This window comes from Chiloscyllium plagiosum, chromosome 4, assembly GCF_004010195.1.
Source record: "Chiloscyllium plagiosum isolate BGI_BamShark_2017 chromosome 4, ASM401019v2, whole genome shotgun sequence".
NCBI classification, from domain to species: domain Eukaryota; kingdom Metazoa; phylum Chordata; class Chondrichthyes; order Orectolobiformes; family Hemiscylliidae; genus Chiloscyllium; species Chiloscyllium plagiosum.
This window is the reverse complement of record NC_057713.1, coordinates 71,946,505-71,973,748: the sequence shown is the minus strand read 5'-3', so window position 1 is coordinate 71,973,748 and position 27,244 is coordinate 71,946,505. Positions and strand designations below refer to the sequence as shown.

The following is a 27,244-nucleotide window of genomic DNA, read 5'->3' as shown; positions in this document are numbered from 1 at the left end:
AGGACTGCTTGGTCTGCCCATATACCTGCCAAAAGCAACACTGTTTACTTTCCTAATTCATCCCTGGAGCAATTGGAGGTGCAATCCCACATCCTGCCTTGCAGTAGCATCCTGATCTACTTTTATGTAATTTACTTATTATTGTTGATAGGTTTGCAACATTAGCATTGTAACATCTGCAGTGCCAATTAAGGAACACTGTTCCTTTAATATCTTTTTAACATGAGTGAACAGCTTAACTGGGCAAATAATGTTTGCTCCAGAATGTACTTTCATTGAGGTAGGTTGCTATTAATTTAAGTCAACTTATCTAACACATGCACATGTACTAATACTCTGATAAGACTTCAAGAGGGATACTGCAAGTTCCACATTTAACATAAAACTGCATTTCTAGTTGTGTTTTGTAATGGTTGGTTTGAGATATAGTGCTATTCAAATCATTTACTATCTTTGAGTACTGTGATTACAATTTAACAGGCTAGAAACATCATCTTAAATTATCCCTTAGTCCAGTCAATGTAACTTTCTAAACTCCATTTTGCAGCTATCAGTGAATTGACAATGCAAAATTCAAATTACCCCACGGTGACTCTTACCACTGTGTGAATTCATGTGAGTTTCAAGAGCCCTGGCATTGGGGAAGCTCTTGTTGCAATGTGGGTAAGGGCATGGTTGCTGAAGAGGACCAGCCTCTTTCTCCTCTGATAGTGAGGATGCTTCCCTTTGTCTCCCACTGCAGTAGTACATGAGGTGAGCCTGCAGGTTGCGTTCACTGCGGTACCAAATTCCACATGACTTGCATGGAAAGATATCCTCTGCAATGAAAGAATATATGTACATTATAGTATGGGTGAAATCAGGCAATTTTTCATTCTTATAATGAGTTTTAGACTATACTAATTTTTTTTGCCTTCCTCAAAATTGAGAGACAATCAGGCCTCCATTACTTTTTTGTCCAAATTAATCAATTATTCAAATTCCATCATTTTAAACTTCTTTTAAACATATAGGTGATGAATTCTGGATATAGAACAGAAAGTATAACCTTTTGTTCAGGTCTTAATTTTACCAATGTTTTGTTAAATTGCTAACTATCTAATCCTTGATCTTGGCGAGACAGTCTCCGCTTCTGTGAAACAAAAACAAAAAATTACTGGTCAGGCAGCACCCCAGGAGAAAGCAAAGAAATGAATGTCACAGTTGTTTCAAGCAGGGACCATTTGTTTTGAAAGAAGGTCAACATTCAAAACTTTAATCCCTTTATTCCCTCCACAGATGCTGACTGACTTGCTGGTATTTTCTGTTCTTTTTCCAGATTTCCAGCGTCCACAGCTTTTGCTTTCCAATTCTGTGAAACAGTTCAAATAGATCCTGTATTCTAAACAGACCATTATACAAAACATTTAACTTTGAAAGGGGCACAGAAGAAGCAGTTATGGATTGCTGGCCCATTATATGTTGCCTGTTTATTTTTTTTATTGCTTTCAAATGGAAAGGAAATCAGAGTGCAGTAAAGGTGGTGATAGAACTCGATACTTCTATCGCCCCAAAGCTGAAAATTTTATCCATGATGGATAAAGCTGTAATTGGAAAATCAATAATTATTAGACAATTGAAATCCGATGACCCCAAAAGTAATGGTCAACTTCTTTTTCTGACCCAGCCTTTTTTTATTTTTCATCATGTGATTTAAAGGGGTAATTTCACTGTAAACATGTTTACTGTGGTTTCGAGAGATTATGTAATTTCATCAAAAGGCATTGATGGGTTTGCAAGATGCTCTCACGAAGAAAATGATGTCTTTCTACTTTCCTCAAATACTACAAGGCCTGAAAAGATGACAGGATTCTGTTAAGTAGTATTGCGCAGATTTGGGGCATCATATGAGGCATAACATGCACATTTATCAAATGCTCGTATAAGGGAATATGATGCATGAGATAAATTATAATATCACAAAATGTGCTTGCTGTAGTGCAGGAGAACAGATGACACATAAGTGATTCGCATAGAATCTGGGTTTAAGCCAGTTAACCAGCATTAATATTCCTCACGTTGTTTCATTAAAGCCAATCTGGGCTGAGGTATATCAGCTTTCCTGCCAAAAAAACAAAGTGCCATGTCTTAAAGCAATAGTCACAACATTTGTTTGGCTAACTGTAAAGAATTCATATGAGTTGGGTGGAGAAGGGAATAAATATTTTCACAAGAATTCCCTCTTTTGTGTTAGTTTATGTAAAAATCAATAAGAGTACAGAAAATGAAATATCATTTTATAATCACATTAATTCCTTTCACTGCAGTTTCACACAAAGCACTTTCTGTCATATACATAATCTTGAAACTATTTTCTACGTGGTTACTTAAGAACAGTTATCTCATGTCAGAAACAAAAGTCAGATTCATGACTATAAAAGCGTAATTTCTAAACTTACTGTTTACGATTGCAGTAGGTAAAATGGATGCCATAGCTGCTTGCTGAGGTAGCAGCTGTATTGTGTCCAGTAGGCGGGCTGGATACATGCCCTCTGTGATGGCCATTTGGCTGACAGCTTGAAGCCTTGAGTCAAATTCCACCGCAAATGCAACCAATTCCTCACCTTCTGACAGCATTTTAGTCATTGTACACCAAAGCTGGCCCCCTAAAGAAAAGGAGAAGAAATGTTCTGTTGATTAATTACAAAATAAATAACTTTAGAAGATCCATCAAATTATTCATAAGATTGTCCCTATATTATCTAATTTCATGAAGTCTACCAATTTTGTTTTCATATTTATTGGTTTTAACTCAGACTCAGGCAGTGATAATTAATTACTGACTGTGAATACAATTTTGTTACAAAATGAAAGGTTGTGCTCCCAGTTCCCAGTTCTGTTCTCGCCTGACAAGAACTGGACAATACAAACAATTGTGATACTCGTCCTAGAATTTGGCTCAATTCAAACTCTGAGTCAGGTGGTTGAGAAATTTAAATCTCATTTCAGACTTCAACATGCAATGAATTGACATTTCAGTACAGGACCAAGAAAGTACTAAATTGTCAAGAATATTGATACTGGCTGAGACATTGAAATAAACTAGTTTTTCTTTCAGGCTTTTGTGACACCTTTTTACAGAAAAAAAAGTCAAATCCCTAAAATGTTCCTTCTTTGCCCACATTCATCTTTGAAAAACATAATGAATTACTGAATGTGAATACAATTGTGTTACAGTGTCATTGCTGTTTATGGGAGCTTGTACAGGACACGCTAGCCTTTGTAGCAAGGCACCTGTGACCACACTAAAAATATAACTGATTGACTGTAAAGCACTTTGGGATAATCTAAGGATGTGAATTACACTTACACAGTAAGTTACAGTTCCTAAATCTACCCCATTGGCAATTCATCAATTCACCCCAACTGTGATTCTGAATTTTCTGGCTTTGTTCTAGAGAACATAACTCACTGATGCAGGTCAGATGGCAAAAAGATTACTGCCAGGGCTAACATTTCAAAAAGCTTTTTGAAAAGATTCTCCCTCTCCAGAGAGAGGCAAGAAAGGATCAGGTCTCAACTGCAATTATATTGTAATCATCATGTTGGAAGAAAGGGCTATTTTTGACATAAATAATATTCTCAGTTTATATTAAAAGGATTGGAAATTTTATCCACAAAACTGGAACTTAAACAAACAGATTGCATGTTGTAATTATGAATAATTTAACACAAAGATAGAAAAAGCCAGATTAAAAATGGAATGGCAAAGCAACATAAATGTCTGGACTATGATTTCATGACTGTTATAAACAAACAAAGTTGAAACTTACAAAATCTATTTCATGTAAAGTCTTACAGTCACTGTAAGAAACCTTTATAGTTTGTCATTTTTGGATTGTAACTCACATTTCATGAATTAATCTTATTGTATGAGAGCAAAAATTCAAAACCTTCTCCAATCCCAGGTTTTCCACATGCCACACCTGAGTAATGCTTAAATGATTTAAAACTAATTGAAGGTGAAATAGTCAAAGTTTGACACTTGCCTTCTTTCCACTGATTCTCATCTGTTTTATACACATGCCTATTCTAACATGGAAATCTGAGAACAACCTAATATTTGGAGAATGGAAGCTGATTGTATAGTCTTGCCATTAGATTATATTTACGAAGAATATACCAGCCTCTCGGTGTGAAGTTTAGAAGACAACCCCTCAACTCTTTATCTCGGATTCACTTTGATCTCAAGTTGAATACTTGGATTTTCTTTTCATGATGAAATTAAAAAGAAAAGTGGACATTTTGTCGGATTGTATTGTAGGGTTGTGGGGAAAAAAAAGGAACAGGAGCTAATGTTTTGTGATCTAGCTCTATAAATAGGCTGGAATTCCTTGGTGTTGGGATTCAGGAAAATTCATGTTGTGATCCCATTTCTACACTGGAAATACTGCTTTGTATGACTTTCTACATGGGAGAGGTGGGAAATGGGCCTCCTGCACTTGCATGGTAGTCTGAATGGAAATGTAAATAGAGGTGATTGTGTCAAGACTGATCAAATGCCTGCCGGCAACTTCTACAAGTAAAATTGAAGTCTCCCTGAAGGAAACATCATCATTGACAGTGCTGAATGAACTTTGAATTGGGAGTATTCTCACTGCTGATGCAATTGCTGGCTAACATTTTGATGTGCCTGTCAAAGTCAGCACAGCACTAAGTAACATCACAGTCCATTGCATGCTTCCTTGACTTTTCACTCTGCTGCCTGTGAAGGCATAGGTCTGAAAACCTATAGGCCGGGTCTCCGCACTCTCCTCTAAGTGGCTGCACACTCTTACCTGCGTAGCAATACAAAAGAACACAGCAGCCCAGCTCATGGGTTACTCTCCGCATGCAGCCTCAACTTTTCTGACCCTGGAGTACCACTATCCCACAGCTTCAACAGAGGAACCACTCAGCAGGTCATCACTTGATCATAGAATCCCTACAGTGTAGAAGCAGGCCATTTGGCCCATTGAGCCCACACTAACTTTCCAAGGAGCCTCTCAACCAGACCAAGCCCCTACATTATCCCTATGTGCATTTCCCTTTACCCTGCACATTCCTGGACACCATGGACAATCTAGCATGGCAAATCCACCTACCCTGCACATCTTTGGACTGTGGGAGGAAACTAGAGTACAGAGAGGAAACCCACGCAGACATGGGGAAAATGTGCAAACTCCACACAGGCAGTCGCCAGAGAATGGAATCAAACCCGGGTCCCTAATGTTATGACGCAGCAGTGCTAACCACTGAGCCAATGTACCACCTACTTTGTCTCACTCCTTGTGTGCTTCTCACAGAGCCGGAATTTAGCTGCACATTATTAACATGTGCCAAACTTACAATTGCATGGCTATGCTTAGACTATTGCAAACGCTCTACTGTGGTAATGAAATGAGGCCACAAATCACCAGTCCCTCAGTGTCATCTAAGGATGTCAATTTAATGAAATAACACACACATGGAAAGTACACACACTGACCTGTGTTTGTCAGCTAACCCTAGATGGCTGTTAATGGTGAAATCCCCATTAAGATGAGTAAGAGGGTCATGTGACCACAGTGTGGCAATGATTGCTGTGGGGCTGGGATGAATTCAGAGAACTCATCATGACTTATGGGTAGGAGGGGACGCATCGTTTGACTGACACTGTATTTAATAAGGAAAGCGTATATTAATAGTATGCTGAGTACTGGAATTATCCAAATATTGAGAGGTCCAGGTTTGCCTCTCATTTCTATTTTCCTATATTACTGGGGTGTTCCCACCCCTAGGAGTGGAAGAATATTCAGACAGGAGGGAATCGGTCAGGGGGGAGGGAAAGATTTGGAAGGAAGCAGGAGACAAGTGCTCTAAGCACCAGCACACCTTGCTGAGTAGTATTAGAGCTAGTGACACTAAATCAGGGACACTGCTTTAGTGAAACAAACAAAAATAGTAATTGATAGAGAAACCTAGCAGATTTGGCAGTACCTGCGAAGAGAAAACAGCTGAAAGAGAGCTACTTGTTTCTGGTCTCCATCATGCACAGTTCTTTGTTTTATTTTAGTGCATAGTCTTAGTGTGGAGTATACAACTCAGAGGACAGTTTCAGTGAGTAAGTGTCCTAAGAATCACAGTTTGGGGATCAGTACTTGAAGCAACAGCAGAGGTGTAGTTACCTGTTAGAAATCCCTGGGACATTGCAAGCTCTTGCATTGCATAAAAATGATTTCATGATTAGATGAGCAATGCTGGGGGATTCAAGCACATGAGCCCTTCCCTTGAGAGAGTGGCCATCCTCAGGAGGACCTACATAGAGCAGTGTCTGCAACATAATGTCCTGCATAGACATAACCTATGTCAGTTATGTCAGTTCAAAGCCCATACGCTTATGTCTGGAGAGTATATAAGAAGCTACAACCCTGATTGGGTCACTGTTGCATGTGGCTACAGGGAATATCAGCTTCCTACCAGCAGACCCCATCAGATCAGCAGGAAAGCACATCAAAGAGTTCCATGCAGCTTGTGGGAACCCCGCAATCCTCAGCTTTCTCAGCGCCTCTGACAGACCGAGCCTTTGTGATCCAGATCACTCCAGAGATTAAGGCAGTGTAGTCACAGTAAGGGTCCTCGAATAAGAAGGCTGAACACTGCTGTCCTCACTGCCACTTCACCAAAGAAATAAGCAGCTGCCTTCAGCTCCTCGAAGGCAACAACGGAGCACATTGTAGCAGTCTGAGTGTCTGCAGAGCATTGGTCAACTAGATCATTGAATGAATCATTATGGTATTAGAATCATAGAATCCCTATAGCGTGAAAACAGGCCATTAAGCCCAACAAGTCCACACCTACACTCCAAAGAGTATCCCACCAAACTCATTCACCTACTTTACATTTCCTCTGACTAATGCACCTAACGATACCATCCCTGAACACTATGAGCAATTTAGCATGGCCAATTCACCAAATCTACACATCTTTGGACTGTGGAAGGAAACTGGTGCATCCGGAGGAAACCCACGCAGACACAGGATGAATGTACAAACTCCACACAGACAGTCGCTCGAGGTTAGAGTCAAACCAGGTCCCTGGCACTGTGAGGCAGCAGTGCTAATCACTGGATCACCGTGCTGCCCTGTTATGTAAGTATTTGGAAAATAAATTTTCTCACTTACTATAAATTGAATCAACTAGCTTCTGCAGTGTTTTGCAGAAAGAATGAATAAAAATTGCTTGTGTTAGAAATGGTGGTAGGGATTCCTGATGCGTGTCCTGGCAACTGTTATTTTTCCTGTCCCATCCAATATAGTCCTAAACCAGACCTTGCCATGTGATTTCATGAATGACTCTTGATGATTTGTATGTAAGATTTTCAAGTACTTTCTCTCTGTGATTCACTTGCAGTGAAACCTGTGTGGAAAGACTATAAAATAGTAGGAACTATTATGACTATCATTACTGCTCCAGTATAATTCCCAGTTTGGCATAAAAATTTGCAAACACCCTTGATGCCTTGGTACTTTCCTCAATAGGATTCATTCCTGAAGAAGGGCCTGTGCCCGAAACGTCGAATCTCCTGTTCCCTGGATGCTGCCTGACCTGCTGTGCTGTTCCAGCAATAAAGTTTCAGCTACTTTCCTCAATACCCTTGTTTTCTCTCAGTTGAAGTTAGCAGTCAATGTAATCTGTCAATCACATCCATCTCTTTCTGCTAGATCTCGTGGAATCCCTACCATACGGAATGAGGCCATTCAGCCTATCAAGTTCACACCAACCCTATGAACCGCATCCTACCCAGATCCACACTCTAAATTATATCCACATCCTGCATCTCCCATGTGGATGACTCACCTCATCTACATATCCCTGGACACTATGGGCAATTTAGCATGGCCAATCCACTCAGCCTACACATCTTTGAAATGTGCGAGGAAACCAGGGCAGACATGGGGAAAATGTGCAAACTTCATAGACAGTCTCTTGAGGTTGGAATAGAACCCAGGTCCTTGGCGCTGTGAGGCAGCAGTGCTAACCACTAAGCCGCCGTGCTGCCCAGATTTGACCACCAGATTTCCATTGCCAGCCACAAGCTAACTCTCAACAGTAATATCTCAAGCAGAGCTGAATGTCACATCTGGCCTGTGCCCAGCTTACATACTTAAAAATGGATGAAGCCTTAAGCTGACAAAGCAAGATACTCTTAATAAGGAAAACAAAGCGGACAGTAGGTGTCATGAAGCAATTAGACATGAAGATTGAGCTTAGTCCAGAGTCCAATCCACAAAGGTACACTTTTCAGCCTAATTACTAGGAAGCAGATCAGGAGATGGAAACCTCTTTCCCTTTAGCTCAAAGGGCACTAAGCCAATGTGGCTTGTTTTTCCCACACATCTAACTGAGGTCAATCACGCAGCACAAACCAAATTAAGCTTCTTATGTTTCTATTTCACAAAATGGCAGTGCACTTACCAACTGACTGAGTGAGGGACTGAATGTTTCTGCCAATTCTGCAATGGATCTTGCAGATTGAGAATAGATTTTTCTAACAAAACATCAAATTCAATATGAACTATGCTGTTCATTAGTGAAGCAAATACTGTAGTTTTTGATAAGTAACTAGAGTGTTTATCTTCTAATAATGACAGCACTTTTACGTACACTTCATTTTTTTCTCCTGAAGATTAAAATTTGGAAATTACTATTTGCAAGAATCTGGTAGAGGAGATAAGAACAAATAAGTTATGTTAACACTCTGACAGAATTAGGACATTGTTGTATGGAAACCCAGGCCAATTAATTAAACCAGTCTGTTAGTTTTCAACAATGTGCAAACAAGCCTATGTAAAATCCTTCATCATTTTCAACATTTTTTTTCAAATGGAAAGTGATTGTGACAATCAACTTCTGCATCTGGTTACATTTGCAGAATGATGATATAATTACTATGTACAAAACTCTCCTGAGGAAAATAATATATGACGACGTGATTTTAAATAATATGCTTTGTGGTAACGAAAATCAGACCAGATTAACAAGATTCATTTGAATAGAGTTAGGACACAAACAGACCCTAAACTCTTTCTAAATGTGTTCTAATTATAAGCTAAGACCAAGTGTAGATGGCCTTCAAGCTATCACCTTTTCCCCATATTACAACTTGCTAAAAATAAATGCGCTGAATACCTGGCATTTGATGTTGGGTGCCTGATTCTCTACACCTATATCAGTGGGACCTGGGAAAATTGAGGTGATGAAGTTCAAATTATCTTTCCATTAATATGCCTATTATGAAATTAGCATTACCTTTAAGACTTATTTATTGATAATGTAATAGTGCTAAGAGTAACTCTTTCTGAACCTCTTGGTCCAGGAAATCTAAACAAGACAAAACAGTGAGCAAGAAATTGAAGCACTTTATTATCATTTGGGATGCAAGCAAGGGCAGTTGCTCATCACTAATTGTCAATGAGAACAGTCAAGAAATATCCACATTGCTGTAGGTTTGGAATTACAACCGGACAGACAAGCTAAGTATGGTAGATTTCTTTCACTAAAGAGCCATTACCAGATCAGATGTTTTCTCACTACAGTTGAAAGTGGTTTTATGATCACTAATATTGTGAATAGTTTTAATTCCAGACTTTTTATTGATTGATTTTAAATTCCATCAAATGCCATGATGGGATTTGAACCCATTCCTCCAGGGCACTTGCATTGACCTCATGACGATGAGTCTAGTGACATTACTGCTACTCCATTACCCATCTATAAAAATATTTTTTAAAAAATGAACATCTTTAGGCTTGTTACCAGATTAGCAGAGCTTGAGATTGTATAAAATCAACTTATACTGTCATTTAATGTGTTGCGGCTCAGACGGTACCAACCTTGCTCTTAGTTGGAGCTTGCTTTGTGCAAAATACATGCTTCATTAGACAAGTGACTACATTTCAAATGTATTTTTGCCTTGCATTCATCAGGATAAATGTAAGAATGCCAAATTTTGAACAATTACAACAATTTATACAATAGTAAAAGATACTGATGATAAGCTGAGGCATTGTGATTGAAATAAACAAAAGGGACCTACAGGCTCCCCAAGCTCCCAGGCAATTCAAATAAGGTGCAAGTTTTGAAAATGTCCATTATGGTTGCAGGGAACATGTTTCCACATTTGAGTACATTGATTATTTGCCACTTCTATCAAGCATAAGCTTGACTGATTATCTTAAATGAGTTATTACTGACGAGTCATGGAATAATAGAGTCATAGAAATCTACAGCACAGAAAAAAGCTCATTACATTTGCATTGGTCAAATTTTAATCCCATTTTCTAGCACTGGCTCATAGCCTGGTATGCCTTGCCATTGCAATTAAATATCTAAATCCTTCTTAACTTAGAGGAGCATTCTGTGGGAAGTTGGCTCAGTCACCACCACCGATCAGTGGAGTGAGGAAGAACCCAGTGTCAACAAACAGTAAGCCCCAAACATTATATTATTGTGGTGTTTCATCCTTCCCTCCTCTTCTGACTTAAAAAAAAGAGAGGAAAGAGAGGTTGAGACAGGCTGTTCGGAAGTTTGTTGCAGCCGAGAGGGTATTTGGTCTGCTTGAACTGTAATTTAAGTGACCACTTGTTATAAGTGCACACTTAGGTGAATACTGGACTTCGTTGAGTAAGGCAAGCAAGGTCAGATTCTTTTATCTTTCTTAGTGTAAAAAGGCAGAGATGGCAATTAGGGCAGTGATGTGCTCCTCCTGAGAGATGTGGGAGATCAGGGAGTAGTCTAGTATTCCTGACGACTATGTCTGCAGGAAGTGTGACCAGCTGCAGTTCATTACAGAACGCATTGTTCGGTTGGAGTGGCAGTTGGACACACTGAGAAGCATACAGGGGGGCACAGAGTGTGACAAACACTTGTTACAGTGAGGTGGTCACACGTAACAGGTTCAGTTACGTTGATCGCTGACTGCCAAGTGAGGCAGGCAGGTAGTGCAGGCATCTCCTGCGGCTATTCCCCTCTCTGTCAGGCATATTGCTTTGGATACTGTTGGGAGTTAGCCTCTCAGGGGACTATAACAGCAGCAGCCAAGCCCTGTGGCACCACAATTCGCTCAGCTATAGAGCATGGTTGAGCAAGATTCAACCGAGCGATAGTAGTAGGAAACTTGCTAGTTAGGGGCACAGACGGGCATTTCTGCGGCTGGGTTCAAGACTCCTGGATGGTATTGCATCCCTGGTGCCAAGGTCAAGGATGTCTCTGAGTAGTTGCACAAAATACTTAAGAGGAGGGTGAGCAGCTTGAGGTCATGGTGAACATAGGTAGAAAGACAGATGAGGCTTTGCGGAGTGAGTACAGTGAGTTAGGAAAAAAGCTGAAAAGCAGAACTGTGAGGATAGTAGTTTCTAGGTTACTGCCAGTGTCATGTGCTAGTAAGACCAAGGAATAGAAAGATAAGACAGATGAATACACCATGGTGGCTCAGTGGTTAGCCCTGCTGCTTCACAGCACCAGTGACCTGGGTTCGATTCCAGCCTCAGACGACTGTCTATGTGGAGTTTGTACATTCTCCCCATGTTTGCATGGGTTTCCTCCCACAGTCCAAAAATGTGCAGGCTAGGTGAAGTGGTCATGCTAAATTGCCTATAGTGTTTAGGGAATGAGTCGGTTATGGGCATTAGTCAGGAGTAAATGTAGAGTAGTAGGGAATAGGTCTGTGTGGGTTATGCTTCAGAGGGTCGATGTGGACTTTTTGGGCCACAAAGCCTGTTTCCACACTATAGGGATTCCATGATTCTATGAATTACCTGGTTTAGGAGCTGATTCTTGGATCATGGGGATCTGTTGTGGGGCAGGGATGACCTGTTCAAGAGGGACGTGTTGCATCTAAACTAGAGGGGAACTAATATCCTTGCAGTGAGTTTCAATAGTGTTACCCAGGATGGGTTAAATGAGAGTGCAGGAGGTTGGGAACCAGAGCAGCAGGTCAGCAAGTAGAGGGATTAAGGGGAACATAGATATTAGGACCAGTAAATTAGATAGAAAGAGCAGGCAGAGACAGGTAAATGGACATGATGATACTAATTAACTGAAATGTGTTTATTTCAATGCAAGGAGTATTATAGGTAAGGGAGATGAGCTTAGAACCTATACCAGTACATGGGTCAACGATGTTGTGGCCACTACAGAGACTTGGTTGTGAGAGGGACAGGACTGGCTGCTCAACGTTCCAAGGTATCATTGTTTTAGATGAGATAGAGAGGAAGGTAAAAGAGGCAAGGGAGTTGCACTACTATCAGGAAGAATGATTCATCTGTGCTCAGAGGGCACGTACTGAAGCGGGTCATCCACTGAGGCAATATGGATAGAGCTTAAAAATAAGATGGGTGCAATCACTTTGATAGGATTATACTATAGGCTCCCCCAACAGCCACTGAGAGATTGAGGAATAAATATGTAGGCAAATTATGGAAAGATGCAATAAAAACAGGGTTGTCATAGTGGATGACTTTAACTTCTCCAATATTGACTGGGACTCCCTTAGACCAAGAGACTGGGCAGAATTTGTTAGGTGCATCCAAGACAGTTTCTTGAAATAGTGTGTGGATAGTCCAACTAGAGGAAGGGCCAAACCGGACCTTGTACTAGTTAATGAGCCTGGCCAAATGACTGACCAATCAGTGGGAGAGCATTTTGGAAACAGTGATCACAACTCCTTAAGGTTTAAGATAGATATGAATAAGGATAAGTCAGGACCTTGTAGGAAAGTACTAAACTTGGGAAGGCAAATTACATCAGTGTTAGGCAGGAGCTCGGGAGTATTAATTGGAATTAGCTATTATCAGGCAAGCCCACATTTGACATGGGGGAATTTGTTTAAAGACCTGATTGTAGTGGATGGTCAGCATTGAATACATTTAAGGAAGAGAGACAGATTTTTAATTAATGATGTGTTGAAGGGCTATGGAAAGCAGGCAGAAAAGTGGAGTTCTGCCTGAGATGAGATCCAAAATGATTGTATTGAATAGCAGATTGGCTTGAAGGGCTGGTTTGCCTATTTTTGCACCAGGTTCTTAGGTTTGTTTTTCACCCAAGCACTCCATGTCCACTGCCATCCTATTCAGCTGAACAATCTTCTTCCCACTCACTTCCCCTTTACTCATTAGAGTCCTGGAATACAAGCTTGTATTCTCTACTCCAAATTATGTCATTCCTTCACAGGTCTTACCACCAACAATGTGATGCCAGTTCCAATATACTTTAGGCATAACTTCTCAACCCGATAATTTGCTCCCAGAATTGCTTCCATCAGCAGCAGCACATTCAAGTTAAAGCTGTGGTTTATATTGATTTATGGCAGCAAATGCATCACTAATAATCACTAATCACTAAACGTACATCACTAATTCTTAGTATACAATGTTGATAGTAGTCATGATTTGGAGATGCAGGTGTTGGACTGGAGCCACCTGATGAAGGAGCGGTGCTCTGAAAGCTAGTGTGTTTCCAATTAAACCTGTTGGACTATAACCTGGTGTTGTGTGATTTTTAATGTTGATAGTGGTTTGCACTTATCTGTAAAGGTCGTCATCTGCACATATGTTATTCATCCATGTGCTATCTTACCACAGTCGGCACTGTTGGAAATATGCATAATAGCAACTTCTAAAAGACAAGTTTCCTTTAAACACTAGCAGATCATTCGCAGGATAATCGCCAAAAATATTTTCAATGCTACCTCTCAGTCAGCTGGCAGGAATTTTATGACAGTGATCAAGTGTGAATTGTTCAACAGCTCTTTTCTGCCTCCCTGTTCACCAATTCCATGAAAATTAGTGACTAATCATGCAAGAAATCATGGCCACAATATTCATTTGATCATTGGCTCTACATTCCAATCTGTCAAGTGTAAGTAAGGGCATCTTTCTGCTAGGATTATCTGCTTCTGAGAGATATTACTTATTTAAATTTTCTATCAGCAAAAAGCAGGCATTTTTAATGGTTTTGCTGGTGCCGAAGCTCAGCAATACCCTGACACACAGACACACACATACACCATCTTCCCCTCACCACTTATAAACAAACACACTGGATCAGGATGGATGTCAGTATTATGTCTACTAAACTCCTTTTCTCTCTGATTACAACCAAATGTTCATATAGATTTCAGTTAAATTACAGGCTGTTTTAAAAAAGGTGACATTGTAATGGGTTTTAACAATGGTTACCTAATTTGGCTGTTACCAATTTAAATAAAACTGCAATGTATGGACACAGCCTGCCCGAAATGTTGATTCCCCAGCTCCTTGGATGCTGCCTGACCAGCAGTGATTTTCCAGCACCACACTCTGGACACAGCCTGCAGCCAATTATAATGACTGCCTGATGCTATTGGGTGATAACTTCACTACCCAACTGAGAACCAACCCTGGAGAGCAATGTTATCTTTCAAATATCTTCACAACTCAAGGGTAGCACTTTGTGGCAATAACAGCATCTTTGGAGATCTGCACTTAGGGCAGATTTTCAAAGATAATACCTCTGGTGAGGTCCTCCAATATATATCAGATTACATTACAGATGTGAAAAGCCCCCCGCAATTTTCCATTCGACAGTAGTGAAGCACAGTAAATGGTGCACAGCAATCTGTGATTTCCCTATTTCATTGTTTTCCAAAATGAGTGCAGTCTTTTCAAGTCAACCCAGGTGTGCCTGGATCTCAATGTAGTTTTTTTTTCTTTTGCAAGTTTCCACAAAATGATGTTCAGCACTCTGACAGAGTGAAAAGAAGCTTACTGTAACGGTATAGATTTCTGAGTTACCATCACATGTACAGTGTGTAGCAAGTCAAACTCAAGGAGAAGCAGCATCTTACCTTCAGAGGGAAACTGACACATTACAGTTTAAAATGTTACAAACTTGGAAAAAAGCTTTACAATACACAGGAGTTGCTGGTAGATGATATGAACAGGCTAACACTTTGGGTGCAGTTATCCTCTTCTCTGCTCAATAAAAATTGAATTAGTAGAAAATTGTGACTCTAAAATAAACAAAGTTAAAAATCACACAACACTAGGTTATAGTCCAACAGGTTTAATTGGAAGCACATTAACTTTCGGAGGGACGCTTCTTCATCAACTGATGAAGGAGCGTCGCTCCGAAAGCTTGTGTGCTTCCAATTAAACCTGTTGGACTATAACCTGGTGTTGTATGATTTTTAACTTTGTACACCCCAGTCCAACACTGGCATCTCCAAATCATAAAATAAACAAGTTAGCACTTGCTTTAACATAGGGAGAACTGGAAGTTACATGAATATGCTAAATGTTTAACTTCAATCATCATCAACTACAGCAATCGTTAGAAAGAAAAAAAAGACAAGATTAATGATTTTACCATGAAGGTCTACTTCCTCAATGTGAACCTCTTATCTAAGGTTTGATGCCCGTCAGGTTAAAGTCACCACCTCGAATGAAAGCATAACCTATATTTTTCTGGGATTGTGTTGTCGTTCATTTTCATGACAGAGCTCCCTATTGCATGACTATTTTCAGACCTGGAAATCTTATTTTCATATTTGCATTGATTCCCTGATTTTCAGAAAACTCCCAAATTAAGCTCATACAATTGACTGAAGAAATAAAGAAGGTTTGCTGCAAATTGGATGCCAGCTTCTGGTCCATCACTTTGAAAAAGATGACATGTGATTGACAGTGTGGAGTGCGATGAGTAGAGAATAAGTTTCTTTTCAAGCTTGATTCAGCAAACTGTCAGTCACAACATAGGATCTGGATTTAAATTCCAATATTGGCCCTCAACTGAGAATTTCAGATTATTAGGTTTAAAGTATGCTTGGCCAAATAACCATATAGGAGCTTCTTAAACATTCATTTACGTGATGTGCTGGTCAGGCTAACATTTATTGTTTATCCCAAATTGCCCAGAAGGTAGTTAAGAATCAATCATGTTTCTGTTGTTCATAGAGTCATAGAGATAGTAATAACACAAAGTATACCACATGTCATTTTAACTACTTCATCCACTTGTCATGGTACCTTAAGGGACTGGTGTACATGCATACAAGATCCTTCAGATTCTTGGTGCTTCATTATGTCTTGCTTTGTTTGTCCTGCCCAAGTACATTAGCTAACATTTTTCCAGACTGAATTCCATTTGCAATTGAACAACCAATCTGACCAGCCCATCTGCATCCTCTTGTAATCTAAGGTTAAAAGATAAAGTTGCCATTGTGTTACCAGACCATAGGGCTACTCTCTCATTAGAGAGAAATAACTGGTGATACTTTTACTTGCGAATCACCATGACGCAGGTGAAGGGAGCGGTGGAGAAGAATAGTACTTTATCCTCAGTCAGTGTAGAAATTTAGCCCAAACTATTGGTGTCACTCGGCATTGCAAACCCAGCCATCAGCTAACTGAGCTAACCAACCTTATCCTCCTTATTATTTACAACACCACCAATCTTTGTATCATCTATCGACTTACTAATTAACCCTCAACCTTTAAGTCTAAATCATTTATGTAAATCATAAACAGCAAGGGCTCCAACACTGACCTCCATGGAACCCTAATAGACACAGACACACAGTCAAAAAATGCTCCTCAACTATCACCCTTTGCTTCTTGCCACTCAGCCAATTGTGGGGCCAATTTGTCAAATTTCACTGGATCCCATGGGCTCTGACCTTTTTAATCAATCTCCCATTTAGGACATTATCAAAATCTTCACTGAAGTTCAGATAGACCACATTAAAAGTATTGCCCTCTTCCATATGCCTTAAAAAGATCCAATCATGTTAGTCATACATGACTTCCCCTTAAGAAAACAATGCTGACTGTTCTTGATAAATTTATAATTCTCTAAATGCAATTAAGTCCCTCAGAATTGCTTCCAATAGCTTCCCCATCAAGATGGTTAGACTATCTGCTCCGTTTTTGAAGAATGGTACCACACTGGCTGTTCTCCAATCCTCTGGCACATTTCCTGTTTGCACGCTCCCCTGCTATTTCCTCCCCAGTATCATTCAACAACCTGAGATACATTTCATCCAGCACTGGAGATTTACCTACTTTAAAGTATGCCAGACCATTCAACCTGCTATGTCAATGCTAATTTCTTTAATTACATCACTGACCTCTCTGATGTCTATACCCATATCATCCCTCTCACTAGTGAACACCAACCCAAAGTTTTCATTCAGAACCCTACCTACATCTTCTGGCTCCATGCACAAATTACTGCTGTGGTCCTTATTATACCTGTAAAACAACTTAGGATTTTCCTTTATTTTACCTGCCAGTATTCTTTTATAGTCGAAAATTATGGTGCTAGAAAAGCACAGCAGGTCAGGTAGCATCCAAGGACCTTTCCTCATCTCCTTTTTAAGTTCTGCATTGCATATTCTATTGATATCTTGCATATCCTTCAGGGCATTTGCTGTTTTAAGCCTCTAGTTTCTGCCATCAGCCTTAATGTTTCTCTTAATCCAATTTAGTGTTTTTTTTTTAATATTCATTTTGTGGGATGTGGGTGTTGCTGGCTGGTCAGCATTTATTGACCTTCCCTTGTTGCACTTGAGAGTGTGGCGTTGAGCTTCCTTCTTGAACAGCTGCAGTCTACCTGCTGAAGTTGACAGCATGGTAGAATGGTGGCTCACTGCTGCCTCACAGCTCCAGCGATATGGGTTTAATTCTACCCTCGACCAACTGTGTGTGGGGTTTGTACATTCTCCCTGTGTCTGTATGGATTTCTTGGGTGCTCTGGTTTCCTCTCACAGTCCAAAATAGTGCAGGTTAGATGGATTAGTGATGCTAAATTGCCCATAGTGTACTGGGATGTGCAGGTTGGGTTGGCTATGATGGATGTGGGGTTACGGGGAATGGGGTGTGGGTCTGGCTGGAATGTGCTTTGGAGAGTCATTGCAGACTCGATCCGCACTCTAGGGATTCTATGACAATGTCAGTAGGGAGGGAATTCCAAACTTTTTACCCAGTGACAGTGAAGGAATATCAATATATTTCCAAGTCAAGATGGTGAGTGGGGTTTGGAGGGGAAAATGCAGGAGGTGGTGTTCCCATTTATCTTCTGCCCTTGTCATTCGAGATGGAAATGTCATGGGCTTGGAAAGTGCTCTCTGAGGGTCTTTGGTGAATTTCTGCAGTGCATCTTGTAGATAGGGCACACTGCTGCTACTAAGCGATGGTGGAGGGAATGGTTGCTTGTGGTTTTAGTGACAATCAAGCCGGCCGCTTTGCTTTGGATGGTGTCAAGCTTTTTGAGTGTTGTTGGAGCTGCACTCATTCAGGCAAGTGGGGAGTATTCCATCACAATCCTGGCTTGTACTTTGGACAGGCTTTGAGGAAACAGAAGGTGAGTTACTCAATAGACAATAGGTGCAGGAGTAGGCTATTCTGCCTTTCGAGCCAGCACCACCATTCATTATGATCATGGCCCATCATCCTCAATCAGTATCCTGTTCCTGCCTTATCCCCAAACCCTTGATTCTACTATCCTGAAGAGCTCTATCCAACTCTTTCTTGAAAGTATCCAGAGACTTAGCCTCCACAGCCTTCTGGGGGAGAGCATTCCATTCACCCACCACTCTCTGGGTGAAGAAGTTTCTCATCAACTCTGTTCTAAGTGGCCTCTGGTTTGGGACTCACCCATCAGCGGAAACATGCTTCCTGCCTCCAGAGTGTCCAATCCTTTAATAATCTTATACATCTCAATCAGATCCCCTTTGATGTTCCTAACTGTGTCACTGCCCCCAAACTCCTGGCCCCACCCCAGCCTGACTCCTACTGAGACAAAGGATTGACCATGTGTCACTCCCGGAGCACCACGGCAGGTCCCCCTCTGTGTAACATCACCCCAATGTTACAATCCTTTAATAATTTTATACGTCTCAATCAGATCCCCTCTCATCCTTCTAAACTCAAGCGTATACAAGCCCAGTCGCTCCAATCTTTCAGCATAAGATATTCCCGCCATTCCGGGAATTGATCTCGTGAACTTATGCTGCACTCCCTCAATAGCCAGAATGTCTTTCCTCAAATTTGGAGACCAATACTGTGCACAATATTCCAGGTGCGGTCTCACCAGGGCCCTGTACAGCTGCAGAAGGACCTCTTTGCTTCTATACTCAATTCCTCTTGTTATGAAGGCCAGCATGCTATTAGCTTTCTTCACTGCCTGCTGTATCTGCATGTTTGCTTTCATTGACTGATGTACAAGAACACTTAGATCTCATTGTACTGCCCCTTTACCTAACTTGACTCCATTTAGGTAGTAATCTGCCTTCCTGTTCTTGCCACCAAAGTGGATAACCACACATTTATCCACATTAAACTGCACCTGCCATGCATCCATCCACTCCTAGTCTGTCCAGGTCATCCTGTATTCTCCTAACATCCTTCTCATATTTCACCCTGCCACCCAGCTTTGTGTCATCAGCAAATTTGCTAATATTACTTTTAATACCTTCATCTATATCATTAATGTACATTGTAAAATTTCCTAGCCTTTGACCTGTTCTTGTGGCCATTGTGTTTATGTAGCAACACCAGTTGATTTTCTGGTCAATGGTGACCCCCAAATGTTGATAGTGGGGGATTCAGTGACACCGCTGAATGCCAAGGAACTGGTGGCTAAATTGTTTTATTGGTCATAGCCTGGTATTTATATGGAACGAATGTGTATCCCTCGATATCCAAGATTCACAGTATTTGATAGTCCCTCTCTTTTTCTTTCTTGGAACATGTTTCTGTGTACTCTATTTCCTTCTTTAATGTATCTCATTGTTCTGAGACAGATTGACTTGAAAGTATCTACTCCCATTCAACTCTAGCCAAATCCAATCTGATCTTATTAAAAGCAACCTTCCTCCCAATTCAGAACTTTGATTTCAGGCCCATTTTTCTTTTCCATAAACTTCTTGAATCTAACTGAATTATGACTGCTGTCTGCAAAATGTTTCCACACTGATACTTCAATCACTTGCCCTGCTTTGTTATGTAAAACTTAAGTCCAGGACCGTCCCTCCCTTGTTGGTCCTTCTATACAAGAGGGATTGCAAAGAGGTTCTTCTGCAGCTGTACAGGACCCTGGTGAGACCACACCTGGAGTATTGTGTGCAGTTCTGGTCTCCAAGTTTGAGGAAAGACATTCTGGCTATTGAGGGAGTGCAGCGTAGATTCACAAGATCAATTCCTGGAATGGCGGGACTACCTTACGCTGAAAGACTGGAGCGACTGGGCTTGTATACCCTTGAGTTTAGAAGACTGAGAGGGGATCTGATTGAGACATATAAGATTATTAAAGGATTGGACACTCTGGAGGCAGGAAACATGTTTCCGCCGATGGGTGAGTGCCGAACCAGAGGACACAGCTTAAAAATACGGGGTAGACCATTTAGGACAGAGATGAGGAGAAACTTCTTCACCCAGAGAGTGGTGGCTGTGTGGAATGTTCTGCCCCAGAGGGCAGTGGAGGCCCAGTCTCTGGATTCATTTAAGAAAGAGTTGGATAGAGCGCTCAAGGATAATGGAATCAAGGGTTATGGAGATAAGGCAGGAACAGGATACTGATTAAGGATGATCAGCCATGATCATATTGAATGGTCGAAGGGCAGAATGGCCTACTCCCGCACCTTTTGTCTATTATGCTTGCTTAAAAAGCTGCCCTGGATGCATTTTAAGAATTTCAATTCCTTAAAATCTTTCACTCTGTGACCACCCCAGTTAATGTTGGGGAAGTTGAAATCCCCTACTATCACTACCCTATTTCTTTTGCACTTCCCTGAAACTTGCCTATATATCTGTTCTTCTACTTCTTTCTGACTATGAAGGGGCCTATATGCCAGCAATGTGGTTGCTCCATTTGGTTTTAATATCTACCCATACAGCTTAATTTGAGGAGCTTACTAAAAAGCCATCCTGTTTTATTGCTGTAATAGATTCCCGAATCAAAATTGCAACAACTCCTTCCATCGTACTCGCCTGAAGACTCTGTACATCCTGTCCCCCTGTCCACCATATCTCAGTGAAAGTAATGACACAGACCTGTATAGACCAAGGCAAGATTAAATACGGATGACAGTTTCCTTCCCTGAAGGATATTTGTGAACCAGATGGGTTTTTCCAACAATGGTTTCATTGTCACCATTACGCTCTCAATTCCAGATCTTCATTGAACTCAAACTACCCCTATCTGCCAAGGCAGGACTCAAACCTGGGTTCCCAGAATGTTAGTTGGATCTCTGGGATTAATAGTTGAGAGAGTGTTGCTAGAAAAGCATAACAGGTCAGGCAGCATCCGATGAGCAGGAAAATCAACATTTTGGGCCGAAGCCCTTCATCGGATGCTGTCACACACTCTCAACTCTGATGCAACACACTCTCAACTCTGATCTCCAGAGGGTGGCACAGTGGCACAGTGGTTAGCACTGCTGCCTCACAGCGCCAGGGACCCGGGTTCAATTCCCACCTCGGGTGACTGTCTGTGTGGAGTTTGCATGTTCTCCCCGTGTCTGCGTGGGTTTCGTCCGGGTGCTCCGGTTTCCTCCCACAGTCACAAAGATGTACAGGTTAGGTGAATTGACCATGCTAAAAGTGCCCGTAGTGTGAGGTGAAGGGGTAAATGTAGGGGAATGGTTGCTCTTTGGAGGGTCGGTGTGGACTTGTTGGGTCAAAGGGCCTGTTTCCACACTGTAAGAAATCTAATCTAATCTAATCTGCAGACCTCACTATCTCTCTGGGATTAATAGTCTAGTGATAACATTACTAGCCATCACTTCTCCTAAACACTGTAAAGATCTAGGTGAAAGTGACTACGACAGATGCTAGAGATTAGAGTTGAGGGTGTGGTGCTGGAAAAGCACAGCAGGTTAGGCAGCATCCGAGGAGCAGGAAAATTGATGTTTCGGGCAAAAGCCCTTCATCAGGAATTACTGTAACATCTGTCAAGACATTGGCAGCAAAATTATTTGCTTCTTTCACAGTTAATATTTTGCAATATTTCCTTTAACAGCAAATGAATACAAGGAAGGATTCAATTGATCTAAAGTTCCAGAAAAAAGGTCATATCCAACTAAATGCTTCTTTTTCCATAGATGCTGTTCAGCTTGCTGATACTTCCCAGCAATTTCTGTTTAAGTTCAGATTTTCTGTATCAACAGTTTTTGCTTTGATCTTAGTGATCCATTACTCTACCAGGGCTCTTTACTCATATCCTTTTTTTATCTAGGTAGCTTGGCCTTGCAGGATTGGTATGATAGATTCGTTGTTGCATCTGCTTTCCTTCCCAATATAGGAACACTAATCACTGCTTGTGGGTGTTCTACACTGATCATTAAAAATAATCTTAAAGTAAACATAACTCCAACATTGTTATATTATCATCATATTAATATAAGGTTAAGTACGACTGAAATCAAAACATATTGCTAATTTAAGTGTGGCACAAGGGTATTATCTTTTTTGATGACCTTTCACTATTCACTTGTTGGTTTGGGAATACAAAGCCATAGTTCAAATCCTATTGACAGTGTTATGAAGCCATGATTTTTGATAAATGACTTTATGGAAAGGCTCAGGCCACATTCCAGTGACTTGAAATCAGAGTCAAAGATGGCTGCACATTTGCACCAATTGTACTTTCCCCATTTTAAGGCCATCATGTGGAACTGATCAGTGTACTGGGCCATACGAGGAGCAAACATTTCTTGAAGGAGTATGAATGGGAGTCATTTCCTATCCCATTAACAAGACAATCACCTGAGCGCACAACTGGATGGAGACAAACTATTAGCTGAAATCATGTGGACAACAGGATACTGGCTGAAAAGATGGTGATCGGATATAATTAGTTATGTAAACCAGCACAGAATCCTCTATTCTACAACAATATGTGGAGAAACTGAACAGTAGGAGAGAGAAGGTCATGTGCCAAGCCAGCTACTCCTTTTTGTAATAGAGTCAAAGAGTCATAGTGACGTACAGCATGGAAACAGACCCTTCAGTCCAACTTGTCCATGCTGACCAGATATCTCAACCCAATCTAGGCCCATCTGCCAGCACCCGGCCCATATCCCTCTGAACCCTTCCTATTCATATACCCATCCAGATGCCCTTTAAATGTTGCAATTATACTTGCCTCCACCACTTCCTCTGGCAGCCCATTCCACACACACACACCACCCTCTACGTGAAAACGCTGTCTCTTAGGTCTCTTTTATATCTTTTCTCTCTCATCCTATAACTATGCCCTCTGGTTCTGGACTCCCCAACCCTAGGGAAAAGACCTTGTCTATTTATCCTATCCATGCCCCTCATGATTTTATAAACCTCTATAAATTCACCCCTCAGCCTCTGACGCTCCAGAGAAAACAGCCCCAGCCTAGCTCAAATCCTCCAACCCTAGCAACATCCTTGTAAATCTTTTCTGAACCCTTTCAAGTTTCACAATATCTTTCCGATAGGAAGGAGAATAGAACTGCATGCAATACTCCAGAAGTGGCCTAACCAATGTCCTGTACGGCTGCAAAATGACCTCCCAACTCCTGTATTCAATACTCTGACCAATAAAGGAAAGCATACCAAATGCCTTCTTCACTATCCTATCTCCCTGCGACTCTACTTTCAAGGAGCTATGAACCTGCACTCCAAGGTCTCCTTGTTCAGCAACACTCCAGAGGACCTTACCATTAAGTGTATAAGTCATGCTAGGGAACACCACCTGAGTGAAGGCAATTGCATAGCCACACTCAGGTGGTATCCTGAACAGACAGACAGACCACAACAGAGGTCAGCCCACAGCCAACAAAACCAAAACAGAACCCAGCCTCAACCAAACAGTTAAAATTCTCTTTAGGATCCAAGCCGGAAAGCCATTTAGCTGCTGCCAGTATGCCGACTCAAGGCAGGAAAGGGTTCTTAATAGACAGAAATTGAGTGAGAAAACACCAGGGCTAGCACTCAGGGAAGTACGCACCTTGGAAAGTCCACTATTTTCTCTACAAGTCAGGGCAAGCAAATGAGATACTGAAGAACTAATTCCTCGTTTACGTCTCTCTCTCTGAAACAACTTGCAAAGTTTCAAATCCTGTCTGCCTAGGGACTGAAGGGTCCGTTTCCATGCTGTACATCTCTATGACTCTATGACTAGTCATGAGCCTCAAAGATTCAAACGAATAAAAATTCAGCTACTGACTACCAAGGCAGAGATAAATCTATGCAGTCCATAAGTCTATACGTTTAAATGGTCTTGATGCTGAACTCAGGAGGACCATTGAGCTCAGCCCAATGTCAACCAAGTCACGAACCTTCAAGAATCTTTGCATGGACTTTAAATTGCTCAATTCATGTTTCCATTCTGTAATCTACTTAGATATGTCTATGTTTCCAAACAGGATTAAGAACAGTAATTACTATTCTGTTTTGTTCTTAAACTCAAAGAAACTCATCTGATTGTATTGTATAATCACTGCATGTAAAGAGTTAAACTTCAGAAATGAGGTAACAAAGGTCCAGAGACAGTATATTCCTGTTAGGTACAGAGAATGCTGGATGACTAAAGAAATTGGGAGTTTAAATTGAATTCCCTGGGGTGGGGGAGTCCAGAACCAAAGGGCATAGGTATGGGGTGAGAGGGAAAATTCAATTTTAACTTAACATGAAAAAAGAGGATTAGATTAGATTACTTACAGTGTGGAAACAAGCCCAAACCGGCCCCCCGAAGAGCAACCTACCCAGACCCACTCTCCTACATTTATCCTTCGCCTAAGACTATGGGCAATTTAGCATGGCCAATTCACCTAACCTGCACATTTTTGGACTGTGGGAGGAAACTGGAGCACCCGGAGGAAACCCACACAGGCACAGGGAGAATGCGCAAACTCCACACAGACAGTTGCCTGAGGCAGGAATTGAACCTGGATCTCTGGCGCTGTGAGGCAGCAGTGCTCACCACTGTGCCACCGTGCTGCCACTTCCTCTGGCAGCTCATTCCATACACGTACCACCCTCTGTGTGAAAAAGTTGCCCCGTAGGTCTTTTTTAGATCTTTCCCCTCTCACCCTAAACCTATGCCCTCTAGTTTGGACTCCCTGACCCCAGGGAAAAGACTTTGCCTATTTACCCTGTCCATGCTCCTCATAATTTTGTAAATCTCTATAAGGTCACCCCTCAGCCTCTGACGCTCCAGGGAAAACAGCCCAAACCTGTTAAGTCTCCCTATAGCTCGTATCTTCCAACCCTTGTAAATCCTTTCAAGTTTCACAACATCTTTCCAATAGGAAGGAGACCAGAATTGCACGCAATATTCCAACAGTGGCCTAACCAATGTCCTGTACAGTTGCAACATGACCTCCCAACTCCTGTACTCAACATTCTAACCGATAAAGGAAAGCATACCTCCACTATCTTATCTACCTGCAACTCCACTTTCAAGGAGCTATGAACCTGCACTCCAAGGTCTCTTTGTTCAGCAACACTCCCTAGGACTTTACGATTAAGTGTATAAGTCCTGCTAAGATTTGATTTCCCAAAATGCAGCACCTCACATTTATGTAAATTAAACTCCATCTACCACTTCTTAGCACATTGGCCCATCTGATCAAGATCCCCTTGTAATCCAAAGTAACCTTCTTCACTGTCCACTATCCTCCAATTTTGTTGTCATCAGCAAACTTACTAACTATACCTCTTAAGCTCACATCCAAATCATTTATGCAAATTACGAAAAGTAGTGCACCCAGCACCAATCCTTGTGGCACTCCACTGGTCATAGGCCTCCAGTCTGAAAAACAACCCTCCACCACCACCCTTTGTCTTCTACCTTTGAACCAGTTCTGTATCCAAATGGCTAGTTCTCCCTGTATTCAATGAGATCTAACCTTGCTAACTAGTCTCCCAAGGGGAACTTTGTCGATTGCCTTACTGAAGTCCATATAGATCACATCTACCACTCTGTCCTCACCAATCCATTTGTTGCTTCTTCAAAAAAATTCAATCAAGCTTGTGAGACATGATTTCCCTCGGACAAAGCCATGTTGACTATCCCTAATCTGTCCCTGCCTTTTCAAATACTTGTACATCCTGGCCCTCAGGATTCCCTCCAACAACTTGCCCACCACTGACGTCAGAATCACTAGTCTATAGTTGCCTGGCTTGTCCTTACCACCTTTCTTAAATAGTGGCACCACGTTACCCAACCTCCAGTTTTCCAGCACCTCACCTGTGATTATTGATGGTACAAATATCTCAGCTAGGGGCTCAGCAATCATTTCCCTAGCTTCCCACAGAGTTCTAGGGTACACCTATTCAGGTCATGGGGATTTATCCACTTTTATGCATTTCAAGACATCCGGCATTTCCTTCTCTGTAATATGGATATTTTTCAAGATGTCACCATATATTTTCCCACATTCTATATCTTCCATGTCCTTTTCCACAGTAAACACTAATGCAAAATACTCATTTAATATCTCCCCCATTTCCTGTGGCTCCACACATAGGCCGCCTTGCTGATCTTGAGGGGCCCTATTCTCCCCCTAGTTACCCTTTTGTCCTTAATATATTTATAAAACCCTTTGGATTCTCCTTAACCCCATTTGTCAAAGCTATCTCATGTTCCCTTTTTGCCCTCCTGATTTTCCTGCTAAGAATACTCATACTGCCTTTATACTCTTCTAAGGATTCACTTGATCTATCTTGTCTATACCTGACTTAGGCTTCCTTCTTTTTCTTAATCAAACCCTCAATTTCTTTAGTCATCCAATATTCTCTATATCGACCAGTCTTTCTTTTCATCCTAACAGGGACATACTGTCTCTGAACTCTAGTTAACTCATTTCTGAAGGCTTCCATTTTTCAGCTATCCCTTTACCTGTGAACATCTGCCTCCAATCAGCTTTGAAAGCTTTTGCTGAATGCTGTCAAAATTGGTCTTTCTCCAATTTAGAACTTCAACTTTTAGATCTGGTCTATCCTTTTCCATCATTATTTTAAAAATAATAGAATTATGGTCGCTGGCCCCAAAATACTACCCCATTGACACCTCAGTCACCTGCCTCTTATTTCCCAACAGTAGGTCAAGCTTTGCACCTTCTCTTGTAGGTACATCCACGTACTGAAACAGAAAATGTTCTTGTACATGCATAACAATTTCCTCTCCATCTAAACCCTTAATATTATGGCAGTCCCAGTCTATGTTTGGA

At 41.2% G+C, this 27,244-nt stretch overlaps 1 protein-coding gene across 2 annotated transcripts in view; it reads right to left on the bottom strand.

Annotated features, from left to right (window-relative positions):
• Positions 1–27,244, bottom strand: part of zfpm2a (zinc finger protein, FOG family member 2a) — a 939,997-nt gene that overhangs the window by 7,713 nt on the left and 905,040 nt on the right. Inside the window, exons 6-7 of one of the 2 annotated variants that reach the window (XM_043688412.1) lie at positions 2,439–2,645; positions 600–818 (exon numbers count right to left, since the gene is read on the bottom strand). In XM_043688412.1, the coding sequence (XP_043544347.1) occupies positions 600–818; positions 2,439–2,645 (426 nt within the window). The remainder of the gene's footprint in view (positions 1–599; positions 819–2,438; positions 2,646–27,244) is intronic. The other variant, XM_043688413.1, reaches the window with a different exon arrangement.